This window comes from Saccostrea echinata, unplaced genomic scaffold, assembly GCF_033153115.1.
Source record: "Saccostrea echinata isolate AGI-Se365-2 ecotype Australia unplaced genomic scaffold, CSIRO_AGI_Sech_v1 ptg000054l, whole genome shotgun sequence".
In the NCBI taxonomy this organism is placed as follows: Eukaryota; Metazoa; Mollusca; class Bivalvia; order Ostreida; family Ostreidae; genus Saccostrea; species Saccostrea echinata.
In genome coordinates, this window is record NW_026889803.1 from 53,240,001 (window position 1) to 53,258,398 (window position 18,398).

The 18,398-nt window shown below is 33.0% G+C and overlaps 2 protein-coding genes across 4 annotated transcripts in view; one reads left to right on the forward strand and one right to left on the reverse strand.

Moving 5' to 3' along the window:
* LOC133171542 (eukaryotic translation initiation factor 4E transporter-like) overlaps positions 1-4,316 on the reverse strand; it is a 19,516-nt gene extending 15,200 nt beyond the window's left edge. For both annotated transcript variants that reach the window (XM_061306310.1, XM_061306309.1), the window contains exons 1-4: positions 4,110-4,316; positions 2,157-2,329; positions 629-702; positions 211-347 (exon numbers count right to left, since the gene is read on the reverse strand). In XM_061306310.1, coding sequence (XP_061162294.1) covers positions 211-347; positions 629-702; positions 2,157-2,285 — 340 coding nt within the window. In that variant the 5' untranslated portion in view covers positions 2,286-2,329; positions 4,110-4,316. The remainder of the gene's footprint in view (positions 1-210; positions 348-628; positions 703-2,156; positions 2,330-4,109) is intronic.
* A 365-nt stretch (positions 4,317-4,681) lies between these two features.
* On the forward strand, positions 4,682-17,030 carry LOC133172372 (developmentally-regulated GTP-binding protein 1). Of its 2 annotated transcripts, XM_061307245.1 has the most exons (10): positions 4,682-4,827; positions 7,040-7,205; positions 7,306-7,436; positions 8,731-8,800; positions 10,470-10,639; positions 10,974-11,159; positions 13,053-13,165; positions 13,786-13,908; positions 16,259-16,354; positions 16,603-17,030. In XM_061307245.1, exons 1-10 carry the CDS (start codon positions 4,789-4,791, stop codon positions 16,607-16,609), a joined length of 1,101 nt encoding a protein of 366 aa, XP_061163229.1. In that variant the 5' UTR covers positions 4,682-4,788; the 3' UTR covers positions 16,610-17,030. The 2 variants fall into 2 exon arrangements, with proteins under 2 accessions (XP_061163229.1, XP_061163230.1); XM_061307246.1 differs by lacking the exon at positions 16,603-17,030 and having other exon boundaries at positions 16,259-16,358.
* Positions 17,031-18,398: the final 1,368 nt, after the last annotated feature.

The following is an 18,398-nucleotide window of genomic DNA, read 5'->3' on the forward strand; positions in this document are numbered from 1 at the left end:
AAAATCACAATCAATGATATTAAAATTGACTATCAATCTTTATTTCGCCTCTGAAACAAAACTTTCCTTATGTCACACATTTTTACATAAAACGTCTCACAAATGCACTTGACTTATTCAGATTTTTCTTTCTTATAAAACAGTCAAAGGTTCAACCTAAAATAAATTATAACGGATTAAAACAATCACTGAGTTAAATCACTGCTTTACCTGATGGTCTGCGACGATTAAGGTATTCTCTGTCTAACTCGGGTGGACGCTTCTTATCTCCAACAGTCATAGGGGAGTTTCCACGAGAGGTGTCGAAAGATCGAAACCACCTCTCTGGATCCCAAAGTCCATCAGTCCTAAAAATCAGTCAGTAGACATGAGCCCATGATCATATTACAATTCAGTAAGACAATATTAAAAAGTCTAGCTTACAATATGAGGCCATAATCATATTACATACCAGATGCCCCAATAAAATCACAAAAGTGTTTTGAGTCCAATTTTACCTTTTAGTAGTCTTTGTGTCAAGCTCTTTTTCTTATATAATTTGAAATCTCTGATATGTTCAAGATGTTTTATACATTGAGTCAAGTTAAAATACATCACAAGAGGATTTTCTGGAATTATTTTTCCTTACGTGTCATGGTCCTTGGACAGACATGGAGGCCTTTCTTTAGCCAGCTTACTTGTAGATATATCCATCAACTCGTCCTGCAAGTTTTCAAGTAAAGGAGTATTTTAAAAAAATATAGTGTTAGGCAATCATTAAAAATATCTTAGTTTCCCCTAACCCGACCCTAAAATCTGAAGTAGGGTAGGTAGGTAGGTAAATAATTTTTTTTCCTGACAGCAGCTTTGAAAATACATTCTGATTTTCTGATAAAAACGGATTTTCATGAAATTGTATTTTATAAAAGATAAACATTAAAAAAAAAAATATTGGAATAATCTTCTTAAAAAAACTTTTCAGTCGGCGGGATTTAATTGGGTCAGTCGCGTTAGGGGAAACAAAGGTATTTTTTATTTTGGCCTTATTTTCAGTGCTAAATGAACTTATTTTATTTTACTATGTAATAAGTTTAAGTATGTTAATATTCAATTTTATTCAGTTGAATAGCTAAAAGTGCAAATAATCACATAAAACACACATATAACTAAAGTTCTCTGACATCCCTTTGTAGCATTATCACCTCAAGAAACTGGTTAGGCTTTCTGATATGTAGAATATTACCATGAAATGTGTCTATTTCTAATTCTCAACCGTAAATGTAATTTTAATAAATCAAATTATACATCTAAGTGCTCGACGGCAAGTCTGATTTTAAATTCAATTAATCAAATTTTCCAGAGTTGATTCTATAGTTCATCCTTCAGGTACTTTGAAAGAGCAAGACAGAATGTCTAAATCAGGGGAATGAGAAAGCCATGCATATGCTTATCTGTAAAGCGAAACAACAAACTGTATGAACACATGTCCCATGGACAAAGAACAAAATCCTGACCAGTCATCCCCTATGGTGCTTCCACTTATCCCCAAAACATTTTTTTTTAATAATGAATGTTAAGAACATTGTTGAAATTACTACTCTTAAACATTTTACCTAAGATAAGCAGCATTATCAAAGGGACTTTGTCAAGGTTTATAAATCAAGTAAAAAAAAAAACAATAATAGCAGGTGAACTCCCAGTGAAGGCTGGAGCCCATTTTGAGTTAGGGGGACTAAGGCAATGCAGCTTAAGTTTCTTGTACAAGTGTTCACAGCAAGGATGAACCAGCAAGCTAACAATGCCTATTATCACACACCCATGCACTCCACTACTTCAAGAAGAACTTTTGTCTTTATTTCATTGCAATATTTTTTTTTAGTAGAATAATACTGTTGATATTGCTATGTGACCTAAAACAGCCAACCAGAAAGCAAAAAGGGGTTAAAAACCATTAAAATATTAAAACATGCAATAAAAAGATTCTTCGCTGTTTTGTGGTTGAATATGAATTTTATCTAAATTTGTTTCTAACCCCTTACTTAAGGCTCATGTATAGGAAACATACAATTCCTTTCATAAAATCATACACAATCACAGACCATGTGGGATTCTATATTACTCAAAAGAACAAAATTAGATGGTTCTCTGAGGGGGTAAAAACTGATTTGTGTGCTTACCCTGCTATACATGTACTTTGGCACTGGACCAGGGGTATCTGTCCTTGCCGGCATTTCAAAACTTTCTCTAGGCGTGTCCCTTCCATTGTCGTCAGAATTACTAGCTCTCTCTGCTTCCATACTTGTCATTGTCAATGTTACGTGTTGAATTAGTTGTTAAACTTGTGGAATTGCTAAAATGAAATTTTTTGCTTCAATAATAAAAATAATCTCAATAAGGAAGCTGGGCAATAATTACTTAGCATAATATCTCCAGTATATTTGCAAATGATATCTTGTACATAAATATCAATATTATAGTGAATGACCAAGTGAGTCAAACCTTGTCTATGACAAGAAATGCATTCAGAAATGGCAGTCTTATAAGTAGATTAGAAGGGTGAATTGCCGGGTACAAGAGAAGAATCAAATGCAGACAACTCAGATACAGAGACTGAGTGTGAAAGTGAAATGACAGAACTTAGAGCTGGAGATGATGTGAAATAAAATATTACTTAATTATAATGAATATGAAACCTCTGAAAAAGTTTTTCTTTCATTCACAGAAAAGTTCAGAATTCTGAGTAGAGCATGTAAATATTGGCATGAGCTTGGTATAAATAGAAGCTGCAGTACAGGTATGCATTGAAAAAAAAAGTTGTGAAGACTGTTATAGTAGTATTAGCAAAAACTGAGTAAGGAAAAACATCGTTAATAACATTTTAAGATGAGAGCTTTAAATTGTGGAGATAAAACTCATAAAACAATGCACTGATTTTATTCATAATATTCTACTGTTTCAGGGTGTCCCGAAAAATTTAAATAGCAGGGGACGTTAAAAACGTAGAACGGGGTCTGGGGTTTCTCCCTTAAGAGGGGGATTAGAGGGAATACCAGAGTAACCAGGGATTACATCATTAATGGCATGGAAATTCCCCGGCCCCCGGGTCTTATGGACAATCCTATGTTTTTTTGTCCTAACTCCACCTATTTTTTCATACCAGTGAGTTAGTTCTGCAGCTACAAACTCATAAGCATCTTTAGTAAATAACTCCATATAGAAGAGATGACCTCTAAGTAATCTTACTATCAGCACTTAGTATCACTTCAATATTGCTATAATTTGTACGTAAAATTTCTTAGTATTGATTTTTAAGTGTTTATTTCCATCCACATTCCACAGTATAAATGTAATAGTTTATATATGTTTTTTTATATAATGTTTTTTATTGCAGTTGTGCTTTGATTTCACACTGCCCTTTCTCCAGTCAGCTTCTGTCTTGTAGTTCAAATGTACAGAAATTACTCACTATACAGTCTATAGCATAGTAAATACACATTTGCCTCAACAACGAGTAAACAGACGTTATCCTATTACTAGATAGAATGTTCTATCGTTAAAATGATATTGTCCTACGGACCCGGTTTAACGATAGAATTCGTTCCGTGTATTCGCAATGTAGCAAAATAAACACGGGCGATAACTCGAACTCTGTGCATTTTCTATGAAGAATCCAGAGAGTTCCGAATGTCAACATGGCGTTAAATTTGAAGCGAGGAAAAAAACGTTGAGAAAATGAGTTGAATTTTCGTATATATATGGATTAATTTTTAGGTTAAAAGGCATATACAATCTCAAAAAGGTTTGTTATGATTAATTTGGTAGTTATTTTCAGTGCAACTCATTTTGTATTCTTCAGAATCATTTCGGAGTGGATCCACTCCGATTTGCTACATTGCAAGTATATGGGACGTATTCTAACTGTGGTGAGGGCCTGTCCCGAGACACAGTTAGAATATTCTAACTATCCTATTACCAAAGGTATTTACCATATTTTTGTTTTCATATATTGTATAAACTGCAAAACAAATAAGAAATACTACTTCAATAATCAATGTCGAAAACCTATACTCCCAAAACAGAACCAATACACAACACACGATTCAACGTGATTATTATTGATGTGTTCTCACCTTTGCAAGTATCCGATGAAAACTACAGCTGTCAAGCACGACGGGAAACAGAATACGAGAAAAAACCAGATGCGAAAGAAATTGTGTTGAATACTCTTCAAAGAAAATAAACGAAATGCATAACTAGGTACTAAATTAAACAGAGAATACGTTTACAAATTTGAACCGCTGCAGCTAAACATCGGAAAATGTTGCAAATGCCCGGATGTGACATGCGCAGACCATGATGACCTTTGAAATGTGTAATAGTTTGCATAAGTATGTTAATGACCAATAAAGTTATCAATGCATTGAAAAATAAAATACCTTTTACTAAATAAATAAAAGTCAAACTTGATCAGTTTTGCAAAAGATACATATTTTTACATTAAAAGATGTAGATTAAAACATGCAGACAACTTCTTCCGGGTCATGGCAATCAAAGGAACTACAAACCCGATGCATTTTAATTAATTCTTTTTGATGATTACACAAAGTTCTCTTTTAGAGCCATTGTATGTAAAGAAATTTATAGTTTCTTTTATCTATTGGATCATGATTCAGTAAGGATGAATTAAAAATAGCAGGTCTCTAGCTCGTTTTGACCATTTAAAATCGGGTTCATTTTCCATTCTTCAACTTACAACGTGAAAACTCAACTTGCCTTACTTGGTGACTGTTGTAAAAGTTTTCTTTGAAAATGGGCATTTTAGAACGAATAGCGGAAATCGAGTCAGAGGTATAATATGTTCGGCACATAATTCATTTTCGTTTTTTTTTTAAATCTGCTAATTTTGCCTTATTCATCAATAGTATCAAAGTATGTCTCTTAGTCTTAGTCAGAGGCAAAAGTATATCATTTGTCTCACCTTAATCACAATAGTTAATAAAAATTACCAAAAAGAATTCCTTCAAACTTCTTGGACATATTTGCTTCATTAAAGGTTAATTTCCACATATATGAATATATCACAATGCATCATCTGTCCATAATCTGTAAAATCTAACACTAGTATAATTAAGTTATAAATGCAAAAACCTAAAATGGATACTGATTTCATTGAACTGCTCAATTAAGTCCATAAATGCCACCATTCATAATATTTTGATATTTTTAAGTTTATGTTAATCAAATTCAGTATAGTAAATGTGTCTGGACAGTAAGTCTGTGAACAGATGGACTGAATCTGTTAAACGATGTGGAGAATATCAACAAAAATCAGGTGTCAGCAGCACTAGATTTACTGCCTCCCCCACAAAAATGTATCAATGTTTTTTGTTTTGTTTTGTTTTTTTTTTTTTGGGGGGGGGGGGGAGGTTACTTTTACATTCCATACATGTCACACCCAAAAAATAAATATATGAGAACTTAGAAATTCACACAATTATATTTATATTTCACACATTTATATTAATCAATGTTTTCGCCTTGCTTTTGTTTTATCTACCATGTTTATATTTGAAATTCTGTACAGTGTTCTATCTCATATGTATAGAAAACTCATCCATTACTTCAAATAGTTTTTCACTAGTGACAATATATGCATATGCCCAGGATTTAAAGTATTATATCAGTTTAGGGACATTTGATTTACAGTGCTCCCCCATTATAATTCCCCATTTATAATGCCACTCCTGCCAAAAAAATTCCAAGTCCCAATTTTCTCACTACTTAAAATCCTGTTTTACCACCCTCCTCCACTTATCGCCAATGCTCAATGTATTGTTTATTACCATTATTATCACCCCCGATAATTACCACCAATGAGGAGACTTTTTGGTTTGTTTCAACAGTCGGATCAGTAGGTAAATGACAAACATTGAAGTTGGAATAAATATATACCATAAAATGTCTTTTCAAAAAAAACCGTTTCAACATGTTCAAAGCTAATTTATATTAATCAGTAAACATCAAAGATCATCATATCCTTTAGTTAGATTTATTGATCTGACTCTACAACCCTATGATATGACAGATTAAGTCTGCAGTAATCATGTAAGTAGAAAAAAATAACTTTATAAAGCTAACAATAAAATGTTGGTAAAATTCATGCGATAATCAAGCCATACTGTGTTGACAAGCAGTATTAAATTGGGGTACCTTTTACATAGTATCCAAGTTTTCTAGGTGTGAAAAACTGAATATCATAGGTATATATAGCTGTATTTTGGTTGAATATGGCAGATCCAAAGTCAAATTGTGTTTTATTAGTTTTGAATATATACACAGACGCCGGACATGGACTTGAAGTTATGATCAGTAATGAGTCTGTGGACTTTGCATCAGAAAATAACATAGATGTTTTGTTACTATTACACAATAAAATAAAGATGATTAACAATAGATAAATATTTTTAAAAATTAAACATGAAATAAAAAGTATTAAGAGTTAATAACAATGAAGGGCAATTCAGATGATAGTGATTTATGGTCCATTTCCAGTTTGAGACATTCATGATATGTCCTCTTGGTCTAGGGTTCATGCACAAGGTTAAGATTGAATGGTTGCAGATGATATAAAATTTACAATTGATTGGGTAATATGAGGATTAATATTCAAAAGTTCAGATGCATGCCAAATTAATGTAGGCTGATCCATCATTATAATGATGGATTCAATGCCTTGTTGATAGCATGGAAATGCTGGCTGGTTGATATTCTGATTTACATACTTGTAATCAGCTGATGATATGAAATTAAAGGGAAGAAGTTGAAATGATGTTTTGAAATCATGTGTTTCTTTGACCCTCAGCTCTCAGATTGGACAAATGTTTGTCTAAAGATCTATCAGATCACAAATTGAGCATTTATTTTGTACCAAGGTAAGGTAGTCCAATACAAGTATATTAATTTGGAACATATGCTTTAAGATACTAGGCATTGTTCTAACCTTGAGAGACACTAATAAACACTTTCAATGATTAACCTGAATGTTTTGATTTTTTTAAAGATGGCCCGGACCCAGAAAAACAAAGCAACAAGTGGACATCTGGGTCTTCTTAAAGCTCGACTGGCCAAACTCAGAAGAGAACTCATTGAGCCCAAAGGTGGAGGTGGAGGTGGGGGTGAAGGCTTTGATGTCGCAAAAACAGGAGATGCACGTATTGGATTTGTAGGTAAGATCAGGAAAATTTCCTTGAACTAAAGTAGAATTATCATTTTACATGTATTAAGGTTTGAGATAGCTTCCAGATTTTATTGATATGAATTTTTTAGGTTTTCCATCAGTTGGAAAGTCTACATTACTTAGTAATCTTGCTGGAGTGTACTCGGAAGTGGCCGCTTATGAATTTACCACCCTCACAACAGTCCCAGGTGTTATTCGATATAAAGGTGCAAAAATTCAGGTGAGATTGCAGAAGACAAAATAGTTCAGTGTAGTAAACTTATGGTTTCTTGTCTAATCTAGATACATGTATATGTATTATGTTGACCTTTTATTATTCAACTCTCAGATAAAATCTGGCTTGCTGAAAATAATCAGGATAGAATGGCAAAATTTAGTTACTGGTATTTAGCAAGTTTTTTGGAAAAATTTTGTGCACCCATATTGGAGTCATGGCCCCTGAAATATCAAATCCTTCTAATTTTTGCAGTTTTCATTATTTATCTTTGGGTCTGTACTGATACAAATTTTTGAGAAAAAGTAAGTATATGTATGCTTCCAAAAATGAAAATAAATACAGAAGTGGCTTTTTAGACTCTTCTGTTAAATAAAATGAAAGTACCAGAAAAAGTTAACCAAACAAATTGTCGGAACTACATATGGTCTTAATGGCTGAAGTAAATATAGTTGATGTAAATGTGAACTCTAGCAATAACCACTTGGTCAATGATTCAGAAGTTAACAAAGTCTTCTGTCAGGGACACCATTGGAATGACTATTTACAAAAAAGATAGAGCCCGACAAACAAAACAAATTTCCTATGTTTATTGATAGTTCTGTATACTACCAACATGTAAAAACTTATTGATAGATCCACAAATAATCAAAATGTAGACCATTTACCAAAGTGACAGTGCCTGTAAAAAGAAAAGGTAAAAAAAGAAAAATCAGTAATTAAAATGCATAATGCTTTTTGAGGGGTTCTGTTAAGCTGTGGAGTTGTAACATGCTCACTGTTATTTAAATTTCCTTCATATTTATTTATTTTAAAAAACATTTAGGGAATAACTGTCTTCTCCTTTATGATTATACAATAAACTGATAAATCAGCATTAATGGTCGCATGTAATAAACAAGAAGACATTAATTCCCATTCTCATGCAATTTTTGCATTTTGTTTGATTGTTTGATGTTTAAATCTTATTTCCTTGAGTTATGAAAAATGTCACAAAATGTTTATGCTTGACATTGTGTGTTTTTGCATCATTCTATTGTGACGTCAAAATCAAAAGCTTCCACTCTTGTTGATGCTTGTTTAACTGCCTGAAACATCAGTGCATTAGACAATCAAAATGAAGATTACAGAAACAGTTGCTTTAGAATTGCTCAGTCATAAAATTAAAATAAATGTTTTGACCTAAAAGCTTGCTTATGATGTACTCTGGCTATATGATAAATATGAAAGAAAATAGTGAGTACTTGTAAGTATCATATTTGATTTATTTATAACTCTTGGTATCCTTATTTCCTTTCAGTTGCTGGATCTTCCAGGTATCATTGAAGGAGCCAAAGACGGCAAAGGTCGTGGAAAACAAGTTATTGCTGGTAAAAGGCTTATATTGATATATTTATATATACATATAAATGTATGAAGAAACTTTTATACTAGTAATGTAATTCCAGTGAAGATCTACATGTATATATGATCAGCTGTGGACATATATTATGTACACAGTATAGATAGTTTTCGACTGGCCTGAATTTAGCAAGAGTTATTTCCCATTGGCCGCCATATTGGAGGTCCAACGAGCGAATTTTCCTCTCTGAGCAATCCATTTTAAACTTGTATGGCAGAAGTATAAGGGCAAAAATCTTTAAAATACCAAAATTACGAATAAAAGGAAGTGTATGTTAGCATAAATACATAAGAAAAATTGTGTTATCTTCACCCAGTTGCCCAGTATGATAAGTTTAAATTGGTTGAATAATGAAGAAATTCAGGCCTATATACCTCCAATATGGTGACCAACGGGAAATAACTCTTGCTAAAATCGTGTCAGTCAAAAACTATCTATATTGTAAATCTCTAAAGTATACTCTGTACATTATATTGTGTACATTATACTCTGCATGAGCATTGTTCTATGTACATGTACATTGTTTTGTACATTATACTCTATACAGTAAAACATACTTATTACAAATGCCAGGGACGGGCGATTTTGCTTTGTTATAAACGTAATTTGTTATATCTGTTAAATTCACAAAGGTTTTTTTATGAAAATCACTTCAGGGATTTTACACTGCCCTGTGTAGGGCCGAATATAGACCCCATTCCCAATTGTAAAATCCCTCCCTTTTTTCCCAAAAATGAATCCACAAAGTTAAATTGATCAAAGTTGTGGTAAAAAAAACACACGGCCAGGTTTGGAAATCTGAATGAAATGAACAAAATTTTAAGAAACTTGGCTAAAACTTTATTATGATTGATCTATTCTCTGATTACAGTTCTGAATAATTAAGTAAAAGAACAATTTTATTCATCACAAGTGTTTATATCTTGAAAAACATAATGCAATAAAATTTCCTAATAAGTGATAAAATGTTGTTAAATTCCCAATTTCAAGGGCCTGGGCCCCATTCCCAAAATGGAGTGGAAAATCCCTGCACTTTGCTGTAAGCGTCAATTCATTATAAGCATGTTTGGTTTAAGCGTGTTTTATTGTACATCACTGTATGTGTACTTAAAAAAGCGGGCTTCATATTTTATCGACTTTGGTGCAGACAACGATGCACTAATTTATGAATTATGTTAATAAATCTCATATATAAACAATACACGGCACGGATATGTGCAGCGCTTATTCATGATTACGCCAACAACTCCATACCTAGTGATTGCACTAAATTTTGAATACGCCAATTTATGTACACGTACAGTATACTGTGTACATTGTACTGTTTACATTATTCTTTGATTATTGAACTTGGTACATTGAATTGTACATTATACTCTATATATTATACACTGAACATTGTACTACATGTATGTACATTGTATTGTAATAATTCTATACATTACACTACACTATTAGCTTCGCTTAGCATTCACACTGAGCTAATGCGAAGTAATTTGATTCACAGTAATTAATTCGAATTAAACTACTTCGCATTAAATTCTCCATGTGAACGCGGTTCAAATTTAATTCACAGTAACTTACGTTTAATTCGAATTAAACTCTCCATGTGCACAGGGCATTAATTTGTATTTCAGTGGCCAGGACTTGCTCCCTTATCTTCATTGTATTGGATGTCCTGAAACCTTTACAACACAAGAAGTTGATAGAGCATGAGTTGGAGGGATTTGGCATCAGACTCAACAAATCTCCCCCAAACATTGGGTTTCGGAGAAAGGAAAAGGGAGGGATAAATTTGCAGACCCTGGTATTTATGTAAACTATACAGAATTTGTATTGGGTATCATTTCAAAAAAATAATGTTTATAAAATATTTGTTGTAAGGTTCATTAAATGAAACAGATACATGATTATGGTAAAAAAAAAAAGAAGATGTCTTTGGGAGTAATAGAGTTTCATTTACCATATAACTTGTACACTGCCGATTTATTTCTAATTTTATAAAAAAGCATACCGGTATTATCTTATTTTGGGGGGGGGGGGGGTGCTGTAAAGTTATTTGCCTACCTTGAATCTTCAGTATACATTATTGTAAATTTATAGATATTTGTCTTTTGAAACTTTTGATATTCTTGCACAAGGTGACCCAATCTGAGTTGGACATGGATTTGGTGAAGACAATTCTGGGAGAGTACAAGATTCACAACGCTGACATTGTACTTAGGTCAGACTGCTCAGCAGAGGAACTGATTGATGTGGTGGAAGGAAATCGAGTGTATATTCCCTGCATCTACATTCTAAATAAGATTGACCAGATTTCTATAGAGGTATGGACACATTACATTATCAGTAAGATTGATTACATCTCTGTAGAGGTATGGAGACATTACATTCTAAATAAGATTGACCAGATCTCTAAGAGGTATGGACACATTACATTCTCAGTTAGAATGACCAGATCTCTATAGAGGTATGGACACATTACATTCTCAGTTAGAATGACCAGATCTCTATAGAGGTATGGACACATTACATTCTAAATAAGATTGACCAGATCTCTAAGAGGTATGGACACATTACATTCTCAGTTAGAATGACCAGATCTCTATAGAGGTATGGACACATTACATTCTCAGTTAGAATGACCAGATCTCTATAGAGGTATGGACACATTACATTCTCAGTTAGAATGACCAGATCTCTATAGAGGTATGGACACATTACATTCTAAATAAGATTGACCAGATCTCTATAGAGATATGGACACATTACATTCTCAGTTAGAATGACCAGATCTCTATAGAGGTATGGACACATGACATTCTCAATAAGATTGACCAGATCTCTATAGAGATATGGACACATTACATTCTCAGTTAGAATGACCAGATTTCTATAGAGGTATGGACACATTACATTCTCAGTAAGATTGACCAGATCTCTATAGAGGTATGGACACATGACATTCTCAATAAGATTGACCAGATCTCTATAGAGGTATTGACACATTACATTCTCAGTTAGAATGACCAGATCTCTATAGAGGTATGGACACATTACATTCTCAGTTAGAATGACCAGATCTCTATAGAGGTATGGACACATTACATTCTCAGTTAGAATGACCAGATCTCTATAGAGGTATGGACACATTACATTCTAAATAAGATTGACCAGATCTCTATAGAGATATGGACACATTACATTCTCAGTTAGAATGACCAGATCTCTATAGAGGTATGGACACATGACATTCTCAATAAGATTGACCAGATCTCTATAGAGATATGGACACATTACATTCTCAGTTAGAATGACCAGATTTCTATAGAGGTATGGACACATTACATTCTCAGTAAGATTGACCAGATCTCTATAGAGGTATGGACACATGACATTCTCAATAAGATTGACCAGATCTCTATAGAGGTATTGACACATTACATTCTCAGTTAGAATGACCAGATCTCTATAGAGGTATGGACACATTACATTCTCAGTTAGAATGACCAGATCTCTATAGAGGTATGGACACATTACATTCTAAATAAGATTGACCCGTTCTCTATAGAGGTATGGACACATTACATTCTAAATAAGATTGACCAGATTTCTATAGAGGTATGGACACATGACATTCTACATAAGAATGACTAGATCTCTATAGAGGTATGGACATATTACATTCTCAATTAGATTGATGATCTCCATAGAGATATGATCTGATAGGTCAGACATTTATCGACTTACATGTAATACCACACAACTGAAAATTTCTTATTTTTTCCACTTTGTGTAGATGTAGAATTACGGAAAATTACAGAATATATATAACTTTAATAAAGTGAATTGACTGAACTGACAAAAACCTAGTGGCAATGATAGGGATTGGGAGTATGTAGGAAAACATTTAAAATCTGTTGAAAGATATCAGTGCTGTAAATAGGTCAACTAACGTAATACTGAAGCCTCCTTGTGTAGTTGACATCAAAGACCACTGAAGCCATGATAAAGATAAAATAGGCTTTTTTCAACACAACAATACTTTCATTTATTTACTTGATAAATGTATAAAGTCATTAATATATGCAGCATTTGAATTACTAATTTTGGGTGAATAGAAGATGTTTTATTACATATTTATTTAGCAGAGAGAGTGAGAGCAGTTACTTTGGTGTGAGCCTTGTGATCTATGGGCCTCTTATTCATTTTCTTTGCAGGAGCTGGACATTATCTATAAAGTACCTCACTGTGTGCCCATCTCAGCGCATCACAAATGGAATTTTGATGACTTACTGGATAAAATGTGGGAGTACCTGGGACTGGTTAGAATGTGAGTTTACCAGGATCTTCCAAGTTACACAGGAGAATTGTGAAAAATTACAGAAAATTCTCTTTTGATTTACACATTTGAAGTACAATAAAACCTGGTTACAGCAAACATGCTTATAATGAAGTCTCACATACAGTGAAGTGATTTTTATTCCCTCTAGTTTCAAAACATATTACGAACTTTTAGAATATAGCGAATTAGATATACAGTCAAACCTCGTTATCTCGAACTCAATGGGACTGAGAAAAAACTTCGAGATATCTGAGGATTCAAGATATCCAGGGAAAAATACTTAAAGAATAAGGACTTCCAAAGCACTTCAACATATCCATGGTATTCTTGATATCAGTATTCGAGATACCGAAGTTCAAGTATTACAAATCAAAATTTGCGTCCCTGGCACTTTGCTCTAAGTGTGTTTTACTGTAATTGACAATGTAATGAATAATGATTTATATGATCCATTGTATTTGTTTGCCATTTTAATTTTTTATTGACAGTACATGTAGTTGTTTATTAAACACAACTTTTTCAATATAAAGTTAAAATAAGTAGTATGAACTTGACTTTTTTGAAGTGTTTAGTTCTCTTATTTTTGATTCATTCTTCAAAACTGACAGATACACCAAACCAAAGGGCCAGCTGCCTGACTATACAGCACCTGTGGTTGTCAAAAAAGATAAATGTACCGTAGAAGATTTCTGTAATAAACTCCACAGATCCCTCATCAAAGAATTCAAATAGTGAGTACAACTAACAAAGGGGAATAATTAGTCATAAAAATCAAAGTGACAAAAACATGAAATACTGAATACATTTTATTTTTATAAATCTGATGCAATAGTATGAACACAAAAAAAGAACTCTTCTTTTTTAGCTCACCTGCGCTGAATGCTCAAGTGAGCTTTTCTGATCAAAATTTGTCAGTTGTCATCTTCTTCTCCATAACTGCTGGGGCAATTTCAACCAAACTTACTAAGTATCCTTGATAAAGGGAATTCAAGTTTGTTCAAATGAAGTGCCACACCTTCCTCCAAAGGGAGATAATTAAGACATGGTGGAAATTGGGTGGGGTCATCAAAAATCTTCTTCTCAAGAACCACTGGGCCAGAAAAGATGAAACTTATATGAAAGGTTCCTGACATAGTGTAGATTCAAATTTGTTCAAATCATGACCCATGGGGCTAGGGTGGGACCACTATGGGAGACAAATTTTGCATTGGTATATATAGGAAAAATCTTTAAAGGACTCCTTAAGAACAGCAAAGCTATGATCAGTCATTCTTATATGAAAGCATCATCAGGTGTTGTAGATTCAAGTTTATTAAAATCATGACCCCTGGGGGTGGGGTGGGGTAACAATGGGCAATCAAATTGTTACATAAGAATACATAGGAAAAATCTTTATAAATCTTTTTCCAGGGAACAGCAAAGTCATGATTAGTTACATTTATATGGTAGCATCCTCAGGTAGAGTAGATTCAATTTTGTGCAAATCATGAGCCCCAGGGGTAAGGTGGGGCCATTATGGGCAATCAAAGTTTTACATGGGTATATATTGGAAAAATCTTTTAAAATCTTCTTCTCAAGAACAGCAAAGCAATGATCGGTCATATTTAAAGAACAGCAAAGCAATGATCAGTCATATTTATATGGAAACATCCTCAGGTAGTATAGATTCAAGTATGTTCAAATCATAACCCCAGAGGGTAGAGTGTAGGGTGGGTCCACAGTGGGCAATAGGAATACATATGAAATATCTTTAAAAATCTTTTGAAAAACAGGAAAGCCTTGATTAGTCATATTAATATGGAAGCATCCTCAGATAGTGTAGATTCAAGTTTGTTCAAATTAGACCACTGGGGATATGGTGGGGCTACAACTGGCGATCAAAGTTTTACATAGGAATGTATGGGAAGAAGAATCTGCTCATGAAAAACAAGAAGGGTCATATTTACTCAGGTGAGCATTGTGGCCCATGGGCCTCTTGTTTGAGGGTCAAGATTTCCAGTGTCCAATCATAGCAGTCCTTGCTTGGTTATAATCTTTGTTGTGCAAGCTCTCAAACTACCAGTCACTTTGGGCTGAAATGAGTAGTTTTGGGACATATCCCCAATTGGGGTATCATACCCAATAGATTATGTTTTATTAAAATAATATAAAAAAAAGGGCCTGTGGTAAACATGTATATGAAGAATATTACATTGCAAAATCTGTAACACATGATAGGAATATATCAAAGAGTGTGAACTGATATATTGCATATGGTTCCAGGAAGATCATTTTTGAGAAAAAAAATATCTCCCCCAAACCTTTTTTTTAATCGACAAATTGTTTGTTCAAAGGTTTTCTTTCTTTTTTTTTTTTTAAATTTTTTTTATTGCCCCAGTGATATATAAGATTCGATGGATGGCGCCAAGGTTGGGGAGCCCTGGACTCAAAGGTTTTCTTATATACGACGGGGTGATGCAGCAATATTTTTTGCAGTTAACTGATGATTTCTTTATTGCAATACCAGTTAACTGATGCCTTATTTATTACAGTGCCAGTTAACTGATGATTTATTTATTACAGTACCAGTTAACTGATGACTTATATATTTCAGTGCCAGTTAACTGATGACTTATTTATTACAGTGCCAGTTAACTGAGAACTTATACAGTGCCAGTTACCTGATGGTTTATTTATTACAGTGCCAGTTAACTGATGACTTATATATTACGGTGCCAGTTAACTGATGACTTATTTATTACAGTACCAGTTAACTGATGACTTACTTATTACAGTGCCAGTTAACTGATGACTTATATATTATGGTGCCAGTTAACTGATGACTTATTTATTACAGTACCAATTAACTGATGACTTATTTATTACAGTGCCAGTTAACTGATGACTTATTTATTACAGTGCCAGTTAATTGATGACTTATTTATTACAGTGCCAGTTAATTGATGACTTATTTATTACATTGCAAGTTAACTGAATACTTATTTATTACAGTGCCAGTTAACTGATGACTTATTTATAACAGTGACAGTTAACTGATGACTCATTTATAACAGTGACAGTTAACTGACTTATTTATTACAGTGCCTTAGTTTGGGGTTCCTCTGTGAAACACCAGCCCCAGAAAGTTGGAAAAGAACATACACTAGCTGATGAGGATGTGGTTCAAGTTGTCAAAAAGTAAGGACAATTTCCAATATTAATTGTAATGGGAATCTCCAGAATTAATTTTAATGGGAATCTCCAAAATTAATATTAATGGGAATCTCCAAAATTGATCATAAGGGGAGTAACCAAATGAATTTTAAGCTCAACGGAACGAAAATTTACTTGTGTATGCACTGGCAATGAATCACTTGAAAAGGATTTAATATATATATAGTAAATTGTATTCTTTTATTATTATTAATATATATATTTAATTCCAGGGTGTGATGCAAAACTACCCATATTAAGTGGAATTTTTTGGATGCTCAGATTTCTGAATTGACAACTCAAGACCTCTTGCAATATGTTTTCCTTACAGAAAATAACTGGCATGAACAGTTAAAAAACTTCCTGTTGATAAGCAAAATAAGACAACACCTTTATTTCTTACTAGTTCAGTCATCTATAGGTAATAACAGAAGGATTATTTTGTATTAAACTAACATTTGTTTACAATATTTATTGAATTGAGAAATTGTAAGACATACATATTATATGAAATTTCAGGTTAATGACAAACATGTTCAGATTGTTTTCCATTAAGGTATTCTGGTGCTTTTGTCTTTCACATGTATGTACTATTACTACATTTATTTCTAATTTTATTCATTACATTGAATGAAATAAATGGACAATAAGGTATGATCAATTTTGTTTGTGTTTTTGTTTTCGGAGATACATGTACATATAATTGCTTCCCTAAGAAAAAGTTGAAAAGAGAAACACAGATTGGAAAACCATCCATAATCTGTAAAAGATCAAGAAAATTAAATACCTGCCAGGTACAATATTCTATTAAATATTTAATATTATGGTGGCATATTTCTACCACCACCTATCAGATGTTTATGTCAACTTGTCAAATAATTATGTAGATGTATCAGTTCTTTTGTTGACTTGTCACCTATAAAGGTGTTTAGAAATTAAACATGCCCAGTTTGTGCTCACCAGTTGACAACATATTTTTCTGACAAGTTGACAATAGGATCTGACAAGTCAACATAAAGATATGACAAGTCAACATAATCATGAGGAGTTGACACAACTTTCTAGCAAGTCGTCATAATTATCTGACTATTCAACATAAATATCTGATAACATAATTATCTAACAAGTCAACATAACATCACAACATAACTTTTGACAAGTTAACATAATTTTCTGAAAAAGTTGACAAATGACATCTTATAAGAAAACGTCATTATCTGACAAGTTGACTTCAGAAAATTAAGTTTTCTTGTCAGATAATGATGTCATTTTGTCAGATCATTTTGTTTACTTCTTGTACACTTGTTTTGACTTGTCAGATATTATGATACAAGATAGTGTCAGTTAGTGGCATTAATGTTGTTAAATAACAAAATATTGAGTTCCTAGTCCTGACATCATTATTATTATCTGACAAGTCAACATAGGTATCCAACAAGTTGACATAAACATCTGACAAGTGATGGCAGAAATATGCCGCCATAGATTTGGTTATGTGGGTTGTTTTAGGCAAGTGAATATGAGGATACAAATGGTTTGCTTACTTTATTCACTGAAGTACTTTAAGTCTTGTTGGATTGATGATAACTGATTGTATCAGTGATTTTATTCTCCAAAAACAAATGTTCTGATACGAGACAACAAATGTAATGTTCTTATTTTATGGGGAAATGAATCAGTGAGCAACATGTTTCTTTGCAGCAGAACCGAAGCACTCAGTTTTTATGATACAGCCATGTATATTAAGAAACATTCAATTTTGAGGTTCATTGACCCTCTGATAAGAGATGTAACTCTTACTAAGATAAATGAATTTTATTCCTTTACAGAACTGTCAAGTTAAAGGCCATTTCTGTCAAAGAACTATATTGACTTTTGTCATGTTTAGAAAAGGTATGCTTTTGGAAAATCGTAAACGTCAAAGAAAAAAGAAAAATTTTATGACTAACATTAGTATTTTTCATTGTTGTACATAGATATAGAATCCTGATACCTGATAAATTACAAAAACAAAATATGTTTTATTTTT